The sequence below is a fragment of the Polistes fuscatus genome, unplaced genomic scaffold (assembly GCF_010416935.1).
Source record: "Polistes fuscatus isolate 324 unplaced genomic scaffold, CU_Pfus_HIC Scaffold18, whole genome shotgun sequence".
Taxonomy (NCBI): Eukaryota; Metazoa; Arthropoda; class Insecta; order Hymenoptera; family Vespidae; genus Polistes; species Polistes fuscatus.
The window spans coordinates 2478304-2499695 of NW_025113086.1; the positions used below are offsets into that span (position 1 = coordinate 2478304).

General features: G+C 31.0%; 3 protein-coding genes and 1 long non-coding RNA gene across 6 annotated transcripts; 2 read left to right on the forward strand and 2 right to left on the reverse strand.

The window, feature by feature from the left end:
- The first annotated feature begins 929 nt into the window (after positions 1–929).
- Positions 930–4429, forward strand: LOC122515598 (angiotensin-converting enzyme-like). Its single transcript, XM_043632998.1, has 13 exons — positions 930–998; positions 1316–1453; positions 1586–1744; positions 1863–1962; positions 2027–2170; positions 2251–2554; positions 2645–2797; positions 2894–3018; positions 3182–3357; positions 3447–3607; positions 3747–3869; positions 4048–4232; positions 4329–4429. The coding sequence occupies exons 1-13, from the start codon at positions 930–932 to the stop codon at positions 4427–4429; spliced, it is 1938 nt and encodes a 645-aa protein (XP_043488933.1).
- Positions 4430–4625: 196 nt separating this feature from the next.
- LOC122515438 (protein FAM210A) lies at positions 4626–6727 on the forward strand. 2 transcript variants are annotated; one of them, XM_043632799.1, is made up of 6 exons: positions 4626–5129; positions 5247–5535; positions 5760–5905; positions 5980–6059; positions 6296–6314; positions 6481–6727. In XM_043632799.1, the coding sequence occupies exons 1-6, from the start codon at positions 4985–4987 to the stop codon at positions 6525–6527; spliced, it is 726 nt and encodes a 241-aa protein (XP_043488734.1). In that variant the 5' UTR covers positions 4626–4984; the 3' UTR covers positions 6528–6727. The 2 variants fall into 2 exon arrangements, with proteins under 2 accessions (XP_043488734.1, XP_043488733.1); XM_043632798.1 differs by lacking the exon at positions 6296–6314.
- Positions 6728–8514: 1787 nt separating this feature from the next.
- Positions 8515–14803, reverse strand: LOC122515439 (LIM domain-containing protein jub-like). 2 transcript variants are annotated; one of them, XM_043632800.1, is made up of 6 exons: positions 12711–14803; positions 12102–12192; positions 9698–9867; positions 9497–9559; positions 9219–9401; positions 8515–9026 (listed from the first exon to the last, which is right to left on the reverse strand). In XM_043632800.1, the coding sequence occupies exons 1-6, from the start codon at positions 14766–14768 to the stop codon at positions 8805–8807; spliced, it is 2787 nt and encodes a 928-aa protein (XP_043488735.1). In that variant the 5' UTR covers positions 14769–14803; the 3' UTR covers positions 8515–8804. The 2 variants fall into 2 exon arrangements, with proteins under 2 accessions (XP_043488735.1, XP_043488736.1); XM_043632801.1 differs by lacking the exons at positions 8515–9026; positions 9219–9401; positions 9497–9559 and adding an exon at positions 10226–10290 and having other exon boundaries at positions 9750–9867.
- Positions 14804–15409: 606 nt separating this feature from the next.
- LOC122515440 lies at positions 15410–16546 on the reverse strand. Its single transcript, XR_006303265.1, has 2 exons — positions 16354–16546; positions 15410–15563 (listed from the first exon to the last, which is right to left on the reverse strand). It is a non-coding gene; the product is annotated as an uncharacterized LOC122515440 (long non-coding RNA).
- Positions 16547–21392: the final 4846 nt, after the last annotated feature.

A 21392-nucleotide genomic window follows, 5' to 3' on the forward strand; every position in this document is an offset into this window, starting at 1 on the left:
ATGGAAATATAAAAGGTGACCATTTTCATTGTTTTCCTTTTTCTTTTTTCAAATAGAATGAAGTACAAAAGGATCTTGGCGTGTGCCCATAATATGCGTCTGGGTGGTTACGCTTCATGCTTCGATGATGCCTGTCCCTTCCTCTTTTCGCTTGCGGTCTATCCGTTCCGGAAAAAGAATATCTTTCTCTCTTGCTTTTCCAACCGATTCAGTTTTACCGCGACACCAATACCAAACGCAGTATTATCGGTTCCACGATTCGATTTCGTATTAAATTCGACTAAAGTCATACGATTCCATTTTCCTTTCACCACCATTTTCTATTTTTTCTTGTTTTTTGTGTGCTCAATTTAACCTCCAAAAGACAAATTTTCTACAACATCAAAAGACATATACCATCGAATCTATTTTTTTGTTTCTTTTTCTATACTACCCTTCGAAGAATCTTATTCACTTAAATATCGTTTCATCGTATCGATCTAATCTAAAAAAAAAAAAAAGAAAAAAACAAGAAAGAAATACTAATCGAAAATAAAAATAGAAAATAAAATGATCGAAATGTTCCTGTAATGACGATTAAAATTTCAATTTCAATTTGAATTATGTTGCTTGTTGTTTATTTATTTTAAACACGCGTTATATAAATTCAATCTTTTTTTCTTTTGTATAAACGAGGTGCAATTGTTTTTTTTTTTTTTAGATATATACTTTTAAACAGTGAATTTTATATATAATAATTATGTTTGTATATTAATAAACAAAGTGGAATATTAAATATACACTTGCGTAATATATTTATGCGCGTATATAAATTTAATTAAAAAAGAAGAATAAAAAATTACGACAATGTTAAAAAATAATAATTAATTTCTTTGAAATTAATATTCCCCCCAACAAAAGAATTTAATATAATATAATATTAAAAAACGATGAAGACAATAATATTATCTATCGTTATATTTGGATTAATTAATAAAATTCATAGCAGATATGTCGAGGTAAGAATAATAATAATAATAATAACAATAATAATTGAAGTTTAAACAATACTATCTTATACACATAAATGTATACACTCGAAACAATGTTCGATTAACGGTATTTACAGTTTGATGATACAGTTTGATGATACAGTTAGATAAATAGGATAATGGTTATGCATGAAAACGTTAGAAAAATGTACATTGTTTATTATTACCTCTAATTAAAATTGCTAATCGACTTTCTAACGATACTACTTCTTCTATTCTTCTCATATATTTTCAATTAATTTAAACAAATATCAAAAAATGTGTGAAATTATTATTTATTTTAGGGACTCAACGTTGATTTAGGCGAAGCTTTGCAATTTTTGCGCGAATACGAAAGAGAAGCTTCTTCGATGTGTACCAGAGTGATGAGAGCACAATGGAATTATGGTACTAACGTTACTGAATCTACCAAAAAAAAAATGGTAAATCAAAAATTATTAAATAAACCAGTAAATTCGTAGGGGGTGGTTCTTTCTTCCTCGTTTATTTTTTTTACGAGATTTGTAAATAATTCATTAATCGCGTTATAAAAAGAATTGTGTTTTTTTTTTTAGTTGGACGAGCAAGCGTTAAAATTAAAATTTGAAAGAGCATCCTGGCGTAAAGCAGTGAGTTTTGCGTGGAGTCGTATACCAGATCCATTAGCGAGAAGAGAATTAAAAATGATTGCTATCAAAGGACGAAATGCATTGACCGATGACAAATTTAACGAGGTAATAATGAATTTTGAATTTTTTTTTCTTTTTTTTAGAATAACAAAAACATATATCAAATATAATACAAACAAACAAAGAAAATTTAATTAACAAAACTATTTCTATTCATCTTTAGATACATCATCTGATTAGTGAGATGAAAGAAATTTATGGTAGAACAAGATTATGTCCATACAGAAACATGGGATCTAATTGTAATCTGAGTATAGATCATGGTAAGTACTACTTGATACCTAAAATTAATCATAAATTATTAAAACATTGAATTACGTGTATCAGATATTAGCAAAATTATGGCACAATCTAAGGATTATGATGAGCTTTCATATTACTGGCATGCTTGGCACGAAGCTATTGGACCACCCCTTAAAAATAATTTCATGAGATACGTTCAATTAAGTAATCAAGCATCCAGATTAAATGGTAATATTTAATAATAAAAACACATTTAACAAATTTATTCATATATACTTCAATTGTGATCATTTAATTGTTTTATTAAGGATTTGCCGATACGGGTGATCAAATGAAAGAATTTTTTGAAGACGAACAATTCGAAGAAAACATGGCTGAAGTGATTTATGCCATAATGCCGTTATATAAAAATCTCTTTACGTATGTTAGAAGAAAATTATTTGAAAGATACGGGAATAAGATTAGAAAGGATGGCCCGTTACCAGCCCATATTTTGGGTAACATGTGGTCACAAAATTGGGAAGGGATTTATGATTTGGTTCAACCATTTCCGGCTACTACCAAACTCGATGTTACATTGGATATGATGATACTTGGATACACACCGTTAAGGTATTATAATCATATTACTTTTATATGTGTGATCATTTATATATTATCTAAATTATATATTATGAAAATATTGACTTTTTTTGTATCAAGAATGTTTCAAGTTGCCGAAGAATTTTTTACATCGCTTGGAATGAAACCAATGCCACCAGAATTTTGGAGATTTTCCATGTTCGAAAAACCAATTGATCGTGAAGTTATATGCACGGCTGGTGCATGGGATTTTTGTAATACCATAGATTACAGGTCAAGTTATTTCTTTTTTGTGGTAACACACACCTATCGAAAAAATACATTAAAATATTGTTGATTAATTAAAGAATTTGCAATTAATTTTTATAGAATAAAACAATGCACCAAAGTAACGATGGAAGATTTGTTATCTACTCATCATGAAATGGCTCATTTGCAATATTATTTACAATACAAGGATCAGCCAATCATTTTTCGGAAAGAAGCCATTCCTGGTAAACGCGTAAAACACCTGAAAAAAAAAATATTACACGATTTATTAGATTATTCAAAAAATACCAAGATTTATTTGTTTAGAACAAAAAAATCGAATAAACCTATTGGCTAATTTAAATGTTTGAACAAATTATTAACAATATATTAAAACATATTTTATAGGTTTTCACGAAGCAGTCAGCGATGCAATTATTTTATCAGTAATGACTCCTCAACATTTGCATAAAATTGGTCTGCATAATAATTCAACGGATGGTTACGAGAGTAGTATTAATTTTTTGATGCTTATGGCACTACGTAAATTGGCATACATTCCTTTTGCTTATATAATCGATCAGGTAAATTCAATTCTTTTCTTTTTTGTTTAAATTTATTTAAATAAATCTCCAAAATAATTATTAACAAGATCGTATTCGTTGCATTTAAGTGGAGATGGGGTGTTTTTAATGAAGGAGTCGAAGACATGACTACCAAATGGTGGGAATTGAGATTGCAATATCAAGGAATAATTCCACCAGTTCCAAGAACCAAAAGAGATTTTGATCCAGCTGCGAAATATCATATAATTGCTGATATACCCTACGCACAGTAAGAAATTCAGCGTTTTAAATTAGCCGATATAAGTTTATCTACGATTTTTTTTGCCAAATTATTTCATTTAAATTATTATATAATTTTACTTATATATATATATATATCAATTCTGACGAATTTATAATAATTGCAGATATTTCGTTGGTACGGTGTTACAATTTCAATTATTCCAATCTCTGTGCGAAATTTCAGGACACACTGCTGAATTGCATACTTGTGATCTTTACAGATCACGTGATGCTGGAAGATTATTATCGTAAGTTTAAATAATTAAATTGTTCCAAAATATTCTCGTCTAGATTTAGGTAAAAATATATTAAATATTAAAAAAATTTCTTGATCAATCCAATGCAATTTATTTATGCATCTCATCATCATCTTTGTAATATAACTAATCTTTAATATATAAATTAATCAAAAATATGTTCATTTAGAGATGTTTTATCAATTGGTGCATCAAGACATTGGCATGATGTTATCAGACAAATGACCAGAGGTAAATCCAACAGATTAGATGCAGATGCTATACTCAAATATTTTCAACCACTTTACGAATGGCTCAAACGACAAAACGAAATGGAACCAGCAATTGGATGGATCACAATTCAAGAAGACAGAGGTTTAGAATTTAAATAATTATTTCTAACAATATTGATTTAATATAATTGAAATAATAAAATTAAAATAAACCTTTAATTGTTTCTTTTTTTTCCAGCATTATTCGCTCATTTGTATCAAAATGGTGCCAACGATTATCCAATTTCCGTCATCTTGTTTACCCTCGTTGCAATTTCAACTATTTTTTTCTATGTTTAAAGACTGTAATAAAAACAAATATTTATGTATATATATAATATAATAAAATTAAAAATTATTTAAACAAATTTACTTTACTTTACTAATATACATATACATATATACACGTGCTTTAAATTTGTAAATTTTTAAAAAGAAATGGCGGGAAAGCTTTAGTGTTCTTTTAAAAGGCTCAACACATGAATTTTCTCCGCAAGATGGTAGCATAGTATTCTAGCATCAAATTAGGTTTGTGGGATCGATAAAAGAGAACGTGTATGTGTATAATAACGTGAAAAATGTGAGATACATTCGTTAATAAAGTATTTTTTAACATATTTAAAATATACAATATCAGCATACATTAATACACAGATACACATACATAAACATTCTCAAAACATAAAAATTAAAAAAAATATCAAATCATCAGGGTTATAAACACTTTGCTTAGTATTTCGCAACGTGTTCTAAAAATTATTTTTCAAATTCTTCTATCTCGGTGGCAACATATACATTCATTAAAACCTTATTTAATTATTTACAAATTGGGAATAAAAACGGTTAATTTTGAAAATGGAAGTTGTAATTAATCGTGGGCTAAGATTAGCCACGACATTGTTCAAGTCTAATTCATCATTTTTAATTAACAATGGATTTTTATCAGCTCGTTGTTTATGCTGCTGCACAGATCCAAAATTATGGATGTTTAAGAGCAATGGTAGGTTAGAACAAGAAAAAAAAAAAGAAAAAAAAACTAACAAGAAAATTCCTAATTTAATTTATATCTTATTGATTAATTTCTCTATATTGGTATAAAATAATTTCGGCTTTTCAGAAAATAATGCTCGTTACAGGACTGCATTACGTAGTTACTTTTTATTCTCACACGATAACTTTGTATGCCAAAGAAACTTCAAAGTTAACAGACATGACATTATCTTGGCGTACTCCAATGATTCCCAGAAACAATCTAACGATGAAAGTAATATACCATTACCTGACAAAAAATTATCCATATTTCAAAGGATGAAACAATTGACCAAAGATTATTGGTATATATTAGTACCAGTACACATAGTTACCTCCATGGGTTGGGTTGCAATATTTTATGTCACTGTTAAAAAGTAATTTATATTTATAAATTATTCTTAACATATTTGCTATCTGTAACGCATTGATTCTTATCTAGAACTCAGCAATAAATATTTCATATAAATAATAAAAGTTTTGACTGCGGTCAAAATATCTTCTACGCTGCAAGATAGCAAATGCGTTAAGTCAATTCAACTTTTTATTCTTTAAATTATATTTATAAAAACAAAAATAAACAAATAATTATTTCTTACAGCGGGGTAGATGTAATTTCTATAATGGAACATTTAAATTTAAGCGAAAAGTATTTAGAAATGTTACGCAATTCAGGTGCCGGTAATTGGGCCATTATTTACGCCCTTTACAAAATATGTACGCCTGCCAGATATGCCATTACCATAGGTAATTATTTCAATCTATGATATATAAATAAAAACCAAATAATTATTCTCTGATTCGATTCAATTTTCTTTTAGGTGGAACAACTATGTCGATTAGATATCTTAATAGATTAGGATATCTCAAAGCGTCATCTTTCAAAAAGGCAGCAACAACCGTGAGTAAAAAATTAAAAGAATATCGTCGTACTGCTAAACATAAATCGGAGAAATAAATTTCTCTTTAAAAACTGACCAATATTAATTGTAATTATATATATATATATAATATATATATATATAAATATATTTATATATATTTATTTATATACGTATATACATATATGTTCCTGAAATGAAAACATGAAACATTGCCTTGTCTTTCTTTTTTCACACGCATCCATTCTCGTTGCAGTCTGCGGACGAAACTCTACGTACGTTTTCAAAATATACTGTATAGTTGATTAGGAAAACAAACTCTAACAAAAAAAAACCCTCAATTTACAATAGAACTTCTAATCGTCTTTTTACTAAATATATTTAAAAAAAAAAATAATAATAAAATAATAATTTTTAAAATATTTAATTATTATGTTATAGGTAGAACAGTCGGGAAAATGTACGGCAAAGCACAAACCCGAATTTAAAACAGAAAAACAAACAGAACCACCGAAAACATAATATTGTTATTCTATTTAAAAAACTAATGTGTATCTCGATACGCAAATTAGATATTTTTACGTTTCCAAATCCTTTAAACGTGGCTTATTGTTAACGTAATATTGATTTCTTGTAAATGTTAATCATTTATAATGTTATAATAAAATCTCGGATAAATATGTACAGATATACATATACATGTACATATACACATGCATATATATGTACATATATAATATATACATAAAATATATATTTAATATATATACATATACAGGGTGACCTAGTTTTTTTTTTTATATACAAAATTTTACTAACAATATTCTACACAAGTAAAAATTCAATTCATAAATGTTGACGAAATATAATAATGAATTAAAATCTTCATTGTGATAAATTTACTAAAAAATCTAAATAAAGTTCCTATATAGAATATGTTGGTAAAATTTAACGTACAAGAATTCGGAACATTCTCATGTATATTCGTTCTAAATGATGATTTGTTTTTATCAGGTTGGTTCGCCTTTATTGAACACCATCTCGTACATAATGTATATTTAAATAAGAGAGAAAAAGAGATTGTACTTTTATCTACAGTACTCGTTTTACTTAAAATCTATTGTAAATATGTAAACGATTATATTAGCAAATTCTTGATAAAAATTCATTTTTTATTTTTGTTTCTTTTTTTTTTCTTTTTTCTTTATTTCTAACTTTCTTTCTTTCCTTTTTTTTGGCAGCTTCAAAATTGTGCGCTTATATTCTAATAATATAATCAAGCACGAACTGTACCATGTATGTGTGTGTGCATATTTATACTATAAATGTATATATGGAAAAAAAAGTTATTAAATTCCTCTTGTTCGATCGCAGTTTAAAAAAAAAAAGAAACAAAAAAGAAATAAATCCTGCATTTGAAAAGAACAATGCAATCTTCGAATTATTCATTTTACCTTATCCGATTTATAATAATAATAATAATAATAATAACAAAAAAAGAAGCGCACAGATCTTTGATTAAATATTGTCTATCAAAATTGCATATAAATATTAGAATTAAAATGAAAAATACATTTTTTCCATTTCATTTGGATAATCGTCATTGATCTAAATTTAAAGTTCGTGGGGTTCTAACGTTGGATTTTTTTTTTTCCATAACAACCCACGTTATATTTTAACAATAATAATTATTAATAATTAATTCATTAATTAATTAATAATAATAATAATAATAATAACTATAATAATTAATAACAACGAGACACGTGTATCTATATATATACACACCAAGTTAAAGGAATAAAGTGTTTCTCTCCGCCACTTAAACAAATCGATATTATGCTATTATATCACAGTTGCATGCGCAACTTGCTCATCCTAATGAGACCACTGCGTTTTTTTGCATTAGAAGTGATTAAATTATGAGAAAATAAATAAATTACAAAAAGAACAAAAAAAATACATATTTAAATGTATCATTCGTTTAAAGAATACAATTTTGAATTAAACCAAAATTAACACTCCCGTCGTTTAATTAATATCCCGACGAAAAGTTATTATCAATAATAATAATAATAAAAAAAAGTTGTCCTGCATAAATCAGAACTTCTCAAAAATGCGAGTGGTAAATAATTTGAGCAAAAAATTTCGGAACGTCCAAGGATCTAAAATGAATTCTAAACCAGTTTGGCAACACTATACACACATACCTGTTTTAGTATATGTCCCTGAGTTTATGCATAGTGAAAAAGAAGATGATAAGTATAGAGTTTAAAACCCATGTTCGAGAATATTTCTTCGTGTAAACTAAAAACGAGGAAGTTTTACCAAGTGGAAAAAAGTTTGAGAAGTCCCGTTCGATATATAATGATAATAATAATGATGATGATGATGATGATGATGATGATGATGATGATGATGATGATGATGATGATGATGATCCCAAGAGGCAGTGTAGATTTAACAACAGTCTTATTATTATTAATATTATTTTGTTGTTTCGTTTAAATATTTTCACTAGAAATTCCAAGCACAATTTACGCACAATAGTGTTATTCATAATAGGATGGCTGCTGTTATGTGCGCGAATTAAATGGAAAAAAAAAAAAAAAATGATCTAATATAAGCAAATGCGCGTGTAATTGCGCACCAGCACGTACAAGCATACACATATTGATTGATTTATGTATTTATGTATGTATGTATGTATGTATGTAGTATGAATGTATGTATATATGTATGTATGCATCTATATATATATTTTTTTATCCCATGAACTGATAACTGGCAGATACCGGCTGTGGTGCTCTTGGTTGCGTATGAGATATACGTTGGATGTGACAAGCACGACACATGAGCCTTCCATCGAGTGGGTAGCACCTTTTATCGGGTTCATCAGTCAATTGCATTCCGCAATCCTCGCAAACGTAACAATCCACGTGAAAGTCTTTATCCATTGAAACAACTCTAACAGTTTCTTCGGTACCCTAAAAAAAAGAAGAAAGAAAAAAAAATCCCAACAACAATAATAATAATTTACAATCAACAATTCTTAATATAATTTTTCTCTTTGGTATCTTAAAAATATGATTAAAATCTCAACAATGATTATTTTAATCATAGTTGGATATTAAATTTTTTTTCTAAACAATAATAATAAAAATTATTAATTAATTTACCTCAACCGGGGTAATGCCTTTCCCACAAGATGCACATTTTGGTGCAAACATTCTATGATAATCGTTAACGCAATAAATTTTATTATCTACGTCTACCGTAAAAGGAACACCATCGAGACATTCGTTGCATACGCAACATCTGAAGCACCCAGGATGATAGGATTTACCCATAGCTTGTAAGATCTAAAAAATATCAAATTCAATGATATTGGATCATCGAATAATAATAAATCCCAAATGGTAATGGATCATACAAATGCGAATACATATATCCATACCATTTCCATAATAAGATGACCACAAATAGCACATTTCTCAGCCGTCTGTTGGAAGCCGGAATACTGCAAAGATAAACTATTCTCTTACACAATATCCCAGTTACATTAATCGGCTTAACATATTTTTTCTAAGATAATTTAATTATTCGTAATAAATAAATACAATTAAAGTAAAGGAAACACTCGCCCATTGGATCTTACCAAATAATCTTCCTCGCAATAAACTCTTCCGTGAACGTTGTAAAATGCTTTACCGCGTAATGCTCTTCCGCAGGAACAACAAATGAAACAATTGGTATGATAAAGATTACCCATAGCCTGACAGGCTTGTCCAGCACCTGTCACCTTTTCACCGCACGTGTGACAAATACCTGTTAAAAATATATTTCGTAAGATTCATTTTATTATCTTATCCACGAATTTACAAAAAAATAATAAAAATAACGTGAGAACACTCAATAAGACTAATCTCTATGTAAAACTTGTGTTAAAGTTCACTTAAAAAACTATTGATCTAAGATAAAAAACTTATATTATCGTTCAATTCAAATAGTATCGAACAGTAGTAACACTAACAGCATTAGGGATATACAGAATAGGAACGAAGAAAAGTAAAGTTTAAAAATACACATTTGAGCCGAGCAAAACGATATCACACAAGAAAGAAAGAGATCCAACAGTTTAAGATACTTGTTGTTCACTGTCAAGATCACTTCAAGGCAAACTTACAACTGTCGATGGGTAAAATGGTTCCTGACATTCCTCAAAAACCCTCTTAAAGTAATTCCCCTCCCCTAAGATAAAATAAAAATCACAAATATAGAAACCCGAATTCTTATTCTTCAAAACACTAATAATAGTCAAAGATAAAAAGAATGTGGAATCAATTTAAAGGATTTTCTTTTTTAGTATCATTGAGTAGATAATAACAGATTTATCTAAAGCTTATGTTAGTTAGCTAGTAAGTTTGCCTAGCTAGCTGCTAGCTAGCTAGACAAGAGAGTACAGGAGACCTAGCACAACTAGAATCCTACCAACGAGTCGGACTGGTCTATCTATAACGAGATTAGTTACCGCACCGAACGACCTGCTTGCTTGCTTGCTTGCTTGCCTGCCTGCTTACCAGCCCACCGATACGATACAGCACGTTGTGCACGAAGAATAGAATTCAAACGTATGCACAATACAAAAGCAAACCGCGTTAATAATAATGTTCGGATAGTATAGGACACGACAACTTGGTGACAAAACGATCGGGGCGTGTTTCTTCTTCTTCTTCTTCTCTTCAACCTGTCGTCTTCTATTTTTATTTTTTCTCTCTTTCTTCATATCAAAGAATGAACAGTAATGAGCATTCTAAACCGTCGCATAAAACTTACACGTATATCATCACATTCATACATAACAGTGCATGTATTACAAATACATGCAGTATTATATTCATACATTTATGCATAAGTTTCATGCACTCATTTCATGCATTCACAAATTATATTATATTTCATATGCAAAAATTACATTTATATATATATTCAGACACACAAATTGCATTTATACATAGCATCATATATGCATTTTACATTTATGCAGTTTATCATATATAAATTAAATTCATATATAGGAAAATATTCATGTATACAATGAATCATATTAAATATTAAATTCATGCAGTTCATCATACATGCATCAAATTCAAACTATACTCCTTATCATAAACACATTTCATATAGATACTATACTTATACAGTACATATACTAGTACTTATACAGTACAATACAATTACATAGAAAGCAAATATAGAATGCATATATTTTCCTAGAACATTGGAATTGGTAAAAGTGGCTTTTACGTAGGTGGAGAAACGCATGGCTTTAGAAAGAGAGAGAGAGAATGTCAACGAAACGTCGTGTTAAAAAGTATCGCGAGCATGTTGGAACGCAGCTCGATTTTCAGGAACCGGTCCACACGGGTGCTGGCAGCGTGGGAATCGGCACGTTCGATAACCCTCTTACCCCCCTCGCTCCTCGTCCCCCTGACCCAGCCCAGCCCCCTCGACCCCTATATTTCCCTCCCTCCCTCCCGCCATTCCTCTCTTTCTGCTTTCATCTCTTTCTTTCTCAATTCTCTTTACTCCCCCGTTCTCTTCTTTATGCGAAAATATATGTGTGTAAGAAAAGAATAATAGGGGACTTTTAATATGAGCCAGCAAGCAGCAGCACCTTTTCTTATTTGTGTGAGAATTATTATGATGTGTTGTCTTTTTTCTAAAAAAAGAAATTCAAATGAGTATGAAGTCTATGAAGAAGAAGAAGAGGGAATGAGAGAATAGAAGAGAATATAAGTGGGGAGGAAGTAAGATAGATAGAATCGTCCTCGTTGGCATTCCTGAATAATTGACTTTGCATAATAGCTAACAACTAGCATTGATAACAAGAAAATAGGCTTGAATTTTACGTCACGGAATGATAACCAACATACAACATGTTTACTGCTTACTCATACAGATAACACGCACGAGTTTTAATTTCTCTGTTAGTAATGATAGAAAGTTTCGAAATTGATTTTGTTTTTTGTATTTTTTTAGATATATTGTTTAAATATTACCAAAATATTCCCCTTCCTCTTCTTGTTTTTCCATTTCCTCCTCAAGTTGTCTCGTCAATTCTTCTATCTTTCTTTCCGCTTCCGTTGGACCCTGTAATGTAATAAAAAATAATCTTTTTGTGTTATACATAGCATTAGAATAAAATTCTCAATTCAATTTGAGTAACTTTGCACATTGGTGTTAAGAACGCATGTATAAGCAAGAGGAACGAATGGTTGACCTTATGATTCATCGCGAGTTTCGAGAAAAGAATTTTTTGAAATGATGCAATGCATCGAGAATTGAAACCTTGTTCCTTGTTCTCTCTTTACTCTTTTCTTTTAAGATTCCAATATCTTTTGTTTTAATTTTACAATTTTTATAATGCTTTATAAAAATGCACACACATATGCGAGCATATATTTGAATTAAAAAATGTTGGCAAAATGCCAGAACTAGTGGAACAAGAATTCGTATCATTGGCCTACAAAGCTCAATGTTCAAAATTAAATTTATCTTACTGATCAAACATTACATTAGACCTTGAGTTCGAAGAGACAAAAGTCCCAATAAAAAGAGAATAAATATTAATAAAAATTATTTAAAAAATTATTTAAAAAATTATTTACCGATGGTCTTGGTGGAATGATGTTGTAGGGTAACAGTCCTTTACCAGGTGCAGGTTTTATTGGAGGACTAACCAATTTTCTTTCTTCTGGTTCGGGTTCTGAAGATCTTTGTAATACCGGTACACCGGCATTTAAAAATACTGGACCAGCAATGCCACTGGTAACACCTGGCGGTAGACTTGTTATTCTAGGTACATTAACCGTGGAATCAGAATCATTTGATAAAGTTACGGTACTGGTCACTGGTGTTTGCACTTGTACACGTACAGGACTCCCCACAGCATTTGCCGAAGAGGGAGGTGAAATGTGTCTAGGAGAATTTGTAATGTTTTGTAGGCCGACATCGCTTTGAATTTGACTATGAGTTGGACTGGCTTTTGGTGAATTACGGATACTATTACTATTTGGTGTAATAACTCTACCAGGATCAGCACGGCTTGGCGAATATAAAGGTGAACTCCTTGGACCAGAAGATTCCGAGGAATCTTGTGTAAAATTCCTATCATTTTGCAAAGAACCTAAACGTAATTGTTCAGCCGAACGATTGGAAGAATAAATCGGTGAATTTCTAGCAGGAAAATCGGATCTCGATTCTTGCTGATGATAATTCCTATCGTTTGGTGGTATTGTACGACTAGGTGAATAACACGGAGAATTTCTGCAAGACTGTTGCTCGGAACGACTGCCGTAAACTGGAGAATTTCTAGCTTGACTTTCCGTATTGTAATTTGGATTCATGTTTCTTGTAGATGATTCTACAAATTGTTTGTAAGCTTGCGAATCTTGACGATATTGCGTTTGCTGCATATCATTTTGTTGGGATGTGCGATACGGTTGTTGCCCAGTTATACTATTATCCATAGAACTACGATAATGATGAGGTTCTGGTGGCAATCGTATTGGAGGTGATTCGCTGTGATAAGGTAATCCTGATCGAGAAGATTGCTGCTGTTGTTGCTGCTGCTGCTGCTGCTGTTGTTGTTGTTGTTGTTGTTGTTGTTGTTGCTGCTGCTGCTGTTGTTGTTGCTGTTGCTGTTGTTGCTGCTGTTGATCATAACTAAAGTTTCTAGTTGGAGTATGTAACTCCGAAGGTGGTACATAAGCACTTCTACCAGATTGATGATCTGTATTAGATCCTTGTAAATATCTGGAAGGACAATCAACAGTAGTACGTTGCAAACACGACCCATCATAACTCTGTCCCCTAGAATTTATTCCTCTCTGTTGGGTATACGATAAACTTTGAGGAATACCACGTTGGGCTTGTCCTTGTCCAACTTTTCCAGTCATAATAACATAATCACCTCCATTGATATTAGCAGGATGATAATAATTAGATGGTACTTGCGGTCCAGGCTTATTCTGCGTATTATCCGTATAATGAACCTCCTGTATATTCTCATACACAGGTGGAGCTTCGTAAGGTGGCAGTTCTTTAGCAGGCGATGAGGTTTGATAACGACTACCGGTTGGTACCTGAGGTTGTGCTTTTCTAAAATTAGCTTCATACGGTTCACCGGCGAGTGAACCTCTAGGACTATCCCTTGGACTTTTCCTAGACTCAACGGGATGATAATAAGGAGGCAACGGTTGACTTTGTTGCGGATAATAGTCTATGTTCTCGTAAACAGGTGCCGGCTGATTATTAACTCGTCCCTGGCCTTGCTGATGTTGCTGCTGTTGCTGAGCGCTGATTTGTTCAACAGGTTTAGGAGTGGCAAACCTCGAAGCAGCAATAATATTCTCCCTTTCGTAAAGCTTATAATCATTAGAAATAGTTTGTCTAGCGCTATCAGAAGAATTACCTTCAATAAAGCTTTCGATAGCACCTACAGGTCTACCTTGACTCCTGATTTCATTTCTGGCATTAATGTTCCTTGTAACAGGCACTTGTCCTTCGGGTTTTGAACCTGACAGTGCCCTGGTGGATGATCCACCACTTCCACCACCACTTCCTCCTCCTCCTCCTCCACTAGTACCAACAACGTCCGAGCTATCATCTCCCAACTGAAGATAACCTAACTTTTGTACGTACGAAGCGTCCGCTGAGTTACACATTGGCAAACGGATGAAAATAATCCTTAATAACGAACGTCAACGAATTTAACACTCGGGGGAAAAAGATATCACTCACTCACTTAAAAAAAAAAATAAAAAATAATAAAGATAACCTCAAAAACAGATAAAAAGGAAAAATTTATTTAATCGCACCAATTCAAATTCTTATCACGAGTAAGTAATAAAACTTTGTAGCGTCTCATCGCGATGAAACTCTCGCACAAAGTCGATCCTCTTCGTCCATCCGATTGTCAAATCGAGTTCGATGCTCCGTCTTTCTCTCTCTCTCTCTCTTTCTTTCTTTCTTTCTCACGCACACATACACAGTGAACTTCTTTCTTCTCACTCTCACTCTATCTCCCTTTCTCTCTCTATCACACTTGATTTATTCAGCGTGACGCATAAAATTTATATCAATAAATCGCGGTATCGCGAACAAAGAGGGTAGAAAAAAATTTCCATTAATATAAAAAAGATGATGAAAATAAAAGGACAGGCAATGACGCACTCAGAAAGGATGCTTTTTACCTCACAATTCATGGGATACGCCCCGTGATGAAGGCACCTCGAGCACGCGCGCGTCTCTCCTTCTTTCTTTCCTTCTTTCCCTCCTTCCTTTCTTAGTTACATTACTTTCTATCTTTTTCTAACTTTACAGATTTTTTTTCTATATTCTTCTGTCTTTCTCTGTCACACCAAGTTCACCCGTAACTTTATCTTTTTATCTTTCTTCTCTTTCCCTATATTTCTTTCTTCTTTTATCTGTCTCTCTCTCTCTTTTCCGAAAATCACCACCTGCGGAAATTATATGTATATATATAACATGTGTGATGCACGCGCGTGTATGTGTCGATATTCATTGGTCGATTCGATAATTAGTTCGATTGACAACCGCACGAGGATGCCACTGTCGCTGCAATCTCCAGCACCATCTAACGGTACTTATAAAAAGTATCAACTGGTTTTGAGATGTATCTATTTAAATGCGCGTATTTTTGAAATAAAGAAATATAAGCTTATTATTGAAATGAATTATATCAAAATAAATCAATTAATTAACATAATCTAACGTTATTTTTATTTCTATTCTCATTTGTTTTCAATAATTATTAGATATTAAAGATAATTATTGTCATTAATAAAAAGATTATTTAATTTATAGAACAAAATTGTACACGTTATGAAAGTTAATCTTTTGCATTCGAAATACTTTAGAAATAAAATGATCGGGTATTTCTCTTACATAACTATAAGAAATTTATCAAATATACGAGTTGTTGTTTCGCCAAAGAACGAAAAAGGTTTCGAGTGCAAAGGGTTAATTTTAATATAAGTTATTGAACTATGATCAAGTTGTAAAACTTTTATCACAAACATAAAAATTATCCACGCGTACGAGTAATACGTGAGATTTCTTGACTATTTAATCAACTACCTACGCGAGAAAGTAACGAAATTCACGTAGGCGAGAACGTTAGAACGAGTAGTTTCTACGAGACGGCAGACATCGAAAAGTTAATATTTTCAAAAGGTGATAAAAAAAGGTTCAATTTCCACCTACGTACTACGAAAGAGTAGCACCCACCTTTGCATGGAACACCTGCGTGATCAGGTAATATCTTTCTCACATGAAAAGCAATTATTTTGTAATCCACCAAGTTTTTTCCATGGGATTTGTTCTAATATGGTCAGACGATAGATGAAAGAAAAAAAACAAATCGATGGTCAAATAGAATCGTCAAATTATGGTAATCAATGCTTATGTAAATTATTATTCTTGACAGTGTTCTTCTTCCTTTTCTTCGAATATCCACGAATCATTTTCACTCCCATAGTAAAACATTTATCTACGAACAAAAATGATTTAATACGATTGTAAAGCTTATTTAATTCGCATAATCAATATGCGAACAATATTATTATTGTACTATAATGATCTCAATTTATAAAATAGATCATCGATCACAAACAATGATCCAATATAATAAAAGAATTCTTCCTATTCCTAGAAAATAATTTCAAACTCGTCGAGTTAGTTATGAAAAAAAAAAAGAAAAAATGATGACACAATTATCAAAAGATGTTTATCGTTTTATCCACGATATTTGATGTCATAAATATTACAAACATACATATATACATACATACATACATAATACATGCGTTTGCGTATACCATAAAGAGAAACTGTATCGCATGAACTCACGTGAACACAACAGAACTAGCAGCATGTTTCTCGAGGACGGAAGTGCAGTGACCAATGCAACTTGTGTGTCGTTCCAAGTGTGCATCGAGGAGAGTGACATCGAGTTCTCTCGTGTAGGTGCCATGTCGATACGAGGAATAAACAACGAGTTTGCATGGTACGGTTCTGAACACCCACCATAATCACAGAGAGAGACAAATACACACACATGCACATACACATACGTAAACCCTTTTACGACACACGAATTCCTACAAACACTTATGAACATATAACAAATACATACACACACGTGTAACTAAATATACGTATACGTATACTGGGTGAGGCATTTAAAACAGGTTACGATTAATGGCACGATTATTGTTATTGGTGAAATAACACGCAAAATTATGTGTCAAACGAAAACATTTTTAATTGGATTTAATCAGAAACTATACGAACTCTCATTGGCAAATTCTATACGTAAATGTATTCACCCACGTATATGCACGTGGATGCATAGGATGTATTTGGTAATATAAAAGCACGCGTGCATCTCTCGTAACGCATAAGGGGGAGTTGTAAAGGCAAGGAGAGCAGCAGCAGCACACAGGAAACGTTGATTCTATGCGCAACGCATAGTTCAGAATCTACGGGAATAGAATCGTAGCTTGTATATACCTTCGACTCTATTCTAACGCACACTAATATAAATAACACATATATATATACTAGTTAACATCGTTCGTGTAATTAGTCGAGACATACATACACGAGTGTTTAGTATGCGTGAACGTACATTTAAATGATAATAACGTACACGAAGTGAAGTTAATAAATTTTTACTAGTATATATTTGTATGTGTATACGATTCGTATACATGTGTATAGATTTAAATGATAATAACGTATACGTATAAGGTATTGAATATACATGTGTACGTGTGTGTGGTTGATGAATATGCATATGAAATACAACACCGGTCTCGACTGTTCCTACATTTTCCTTCAAACTTCATTTCACGATAACAATTTAATAATATTATTTGTAATTAAATATCGAATAGACAATTTGACGAATGAATAATAATCAAATATATAGTTTGTTATTAAAATATGAATAAATTTGTAAGCAAAAGACACTTTAATTTACGTTCAAATTAAAGCCAATGATATAAGATCATAGATTTAATGATCTATAAATTCCACGATCTAGATTTATCTTATCGTTGTGTTGCATTCCAACGTATTCTCAACTTCCTTCTTCATTGACAACGAATTAAATTCTCTATACTTGTTTCAAAGGTGTAGACAACTTCTGTTACGGGCCCCGAAGCAACGGAAGTTCTGCTTGCTTAGCGTTTCAAAGTTTGACACAGGTGTACGCGCGTGTGTGTGCGTAAGTATGTGATGAATATACACAGGTATTTACATCGAAATGAGACACGTGTACTTATATATGACAAATATGTCGTTTCTTGGTAGTTACCTTGTCAAGAATTTCAACGGAAATAAGATTTCCCTCCCTCCTCCCACCTGCCCCTGAGAAAAAGGTTTGTTTCTGAAAAAAAAAAAACATGCAACCCACATCTGTTGGTGGTGGTGTTAAGAAAATCCGATCGCAATTGGATAATAATAATCTTATCTCGTTTAACATTTAAGATGAATATTTATAAAAATAAAAAGATAAGATTAATATAATTATGATTTATTAAATATTATCAACAAATTATGCACGAATAAAAGAAATATTTGGATACGTCTGTTGATATTATTATTATTATTATTATTTTATAGATATATCTATTGAATTCGTTCTCGTAAAAGTTGCATATTATTAAATTAATAATAAATTTATTTTTTTATAATATCGGGGTGGGGGGTCGTGTTACTTTTTCAAAGAAAAATTTAATATTAATTCGTGATTAATATTACCTTTAAATGTGAAACATTAATCATCATTATAGGACACAATTGCGCGTCATCTTAGGAGGGAAGTGATTTATCAGGAAATCTTTTAACGTATCCGGAAGACATGTGTACAGTTAGAATAGACTTTAATAAAAAAATAAAAAAAAAAAAAGAGAAACCCAACAATAAGACAATTGTTTTCTTGTATCCTTATTTTGTTCCTTTTCCAACATATATTCGATGAAAGACAATATTTAATTTATCTCGTATAAGATTATATTAACGAATTAAAACTAAAATAAAATACCAAGAAACGTACATCAGATAGGAAAATTAATGTATTTCGATTATCAACCATATTTCTAAACAATTAAATGTATTCTCGATTGTTGAACAGTGTTAGAACAACACTTTACTAATAACGAATAATAAATACAAAAACAAATTAAAAGAAAACAAATTAACCCTGATGCAATGTAAATGCATCTTGAAAAAAAAAGATAAGAAATAAGAAAAAAAAAATTATAAAAATAATAATAAACGAACGCATTAATTGGTAAAATTGTATGCAAACGTGGACAAAAAAAAAGCCAAATAGTTAGCAGTTGTTTAAAAAAAAAATAAGATAATATTACTTACTTCGAAATAATCTCGAAGATACTATCCAGCACATATTACATGGCCTTAGGTGCTGCAGTTCCCATCCATCCATCCATCCTGGGAGAGACAATAGGTTTCTCTCCTGACAAAGAGAGGAGAAGACTGCTTGCCAGTTCGCTTTCCTTTCTCAGAGAGAACCGGGAGCTCGGAACGACGACGACCGCAACAAGGGGTCTGCTTTTTACTGTGTTCCTTTAAACTTACCATGGATAAATAATTTTTAAAAATAATAGAAAAATAACAATCATTCGAATAAAATGATTATTTATATTATTTATTCGATTAATTCGTTAACACTAACCAATTATCATCATTAGATTGTGATTGTGTAATTTGTAAAAACCTGTAAAGTGTGTATATTACTTGTTTTGATATAAAATAAAATATTTTCTTCACTATCCATATGTTTGATTTGAACCCCATCAATGTTACATGAGTGGTTGTCCCATCAGACAGATTGTACCACTGATATAAATATACCAATTAAATTCACCTAATTGAATTAAATAACGTTCGATAGAAAAATATTACAAAAATTTAAACCATCCTATAAACGAAACGTAAATCAAATCTGTGAACAGAAGATTGTTATTATAAAAATTAAACATTAATTTATTTCTATCATTTTCCTTATCCTTTTTTTACCAATAATTAATTTTTCTTTACTTCGAGGGGGACTGATATATTTTTTTATTATTATCTCTCTTTATAATTAAAATATGGCACACATTATAAAATAAATAATTATAAAACAAATTAATTAAAACCGCGATCGAGAGGTATGAATTAGATAAAGAAAGAAAAAAGGAAAAGAAAAAAGTAAATTAGATGAAAGTCGATAATAATTGATTGTTCATTATTAAGTTTCACTGTGAATATAATAAATAAATAATAATAATAATAATAATATAAAAGTATATAGTATATAAAGAACGAGTTCGCATATTATAACGAGAACTTTAATTCTCTTCTCTCACGCAATTCAGGAAGGCCGTTATACACGAAGGACGCTTCCCACGTTATCTCTAACGTCAGAATTGTGTGCTCGGTTGTACCAAGCAAACGCTTATTTCGTTTGGACGCAATACGTATCATAAGTTTCTCTACCACAAATTGACGTAATAAATAAATGACATGTAATATTAAACAACAACGGAAAGTATTATCAACAAAATATATCCAACGATTAATTATATTATTTCACAATTATAAAATTATTAAATCACATATTATATAATATAATATATATTTAATAATAAAATTATTAAGTAATTATATATCGATATTGAAAGGATAAGATTCGAAAAAAAAAATCATTAACTTGTTTTTTGAACCCTTTGAATACTATGGGCGCATATATGCGCCCAGCTAAAACCACCCGTGTAGACTAAGGACGCATATATGCGCTCACCAATCTTTTCCTACCTTTGACTCGAAATTCTTTTCTTTCTTCAGCAATTGCAATTGTTAGGCGAATTTCATGCACAAAGGTTTAAAAAAATGTTGAAAAAAGAAGAAGAAGAAGGGTAATTATTTTTTTGTTTTTTTTTTCGTTGAGATAAAATAGAAACTGTTACGATGGTTTCTAATCATTTTGAATAAGATTTGTTATTGGAAATATATTTTCTGTAGGATGTGTAACAAATGTTTAATATTATTATACTTTAAACAGATGGTTAAGATATCAAGTAGAGAATATGTTTGTGAATCGATGATACCAGTCTCGGTTCACCGAGGTCACACGAGACGGTCATGCACTACCAGTTCGATGGTATGAAAAGGCTTGAGACACCTACGGATCCGTCCCTTTTAAAAATAAGTTCGAATTTCCAGATCATCTGTGTGTGTGTGTGTGTGTGTGTCGG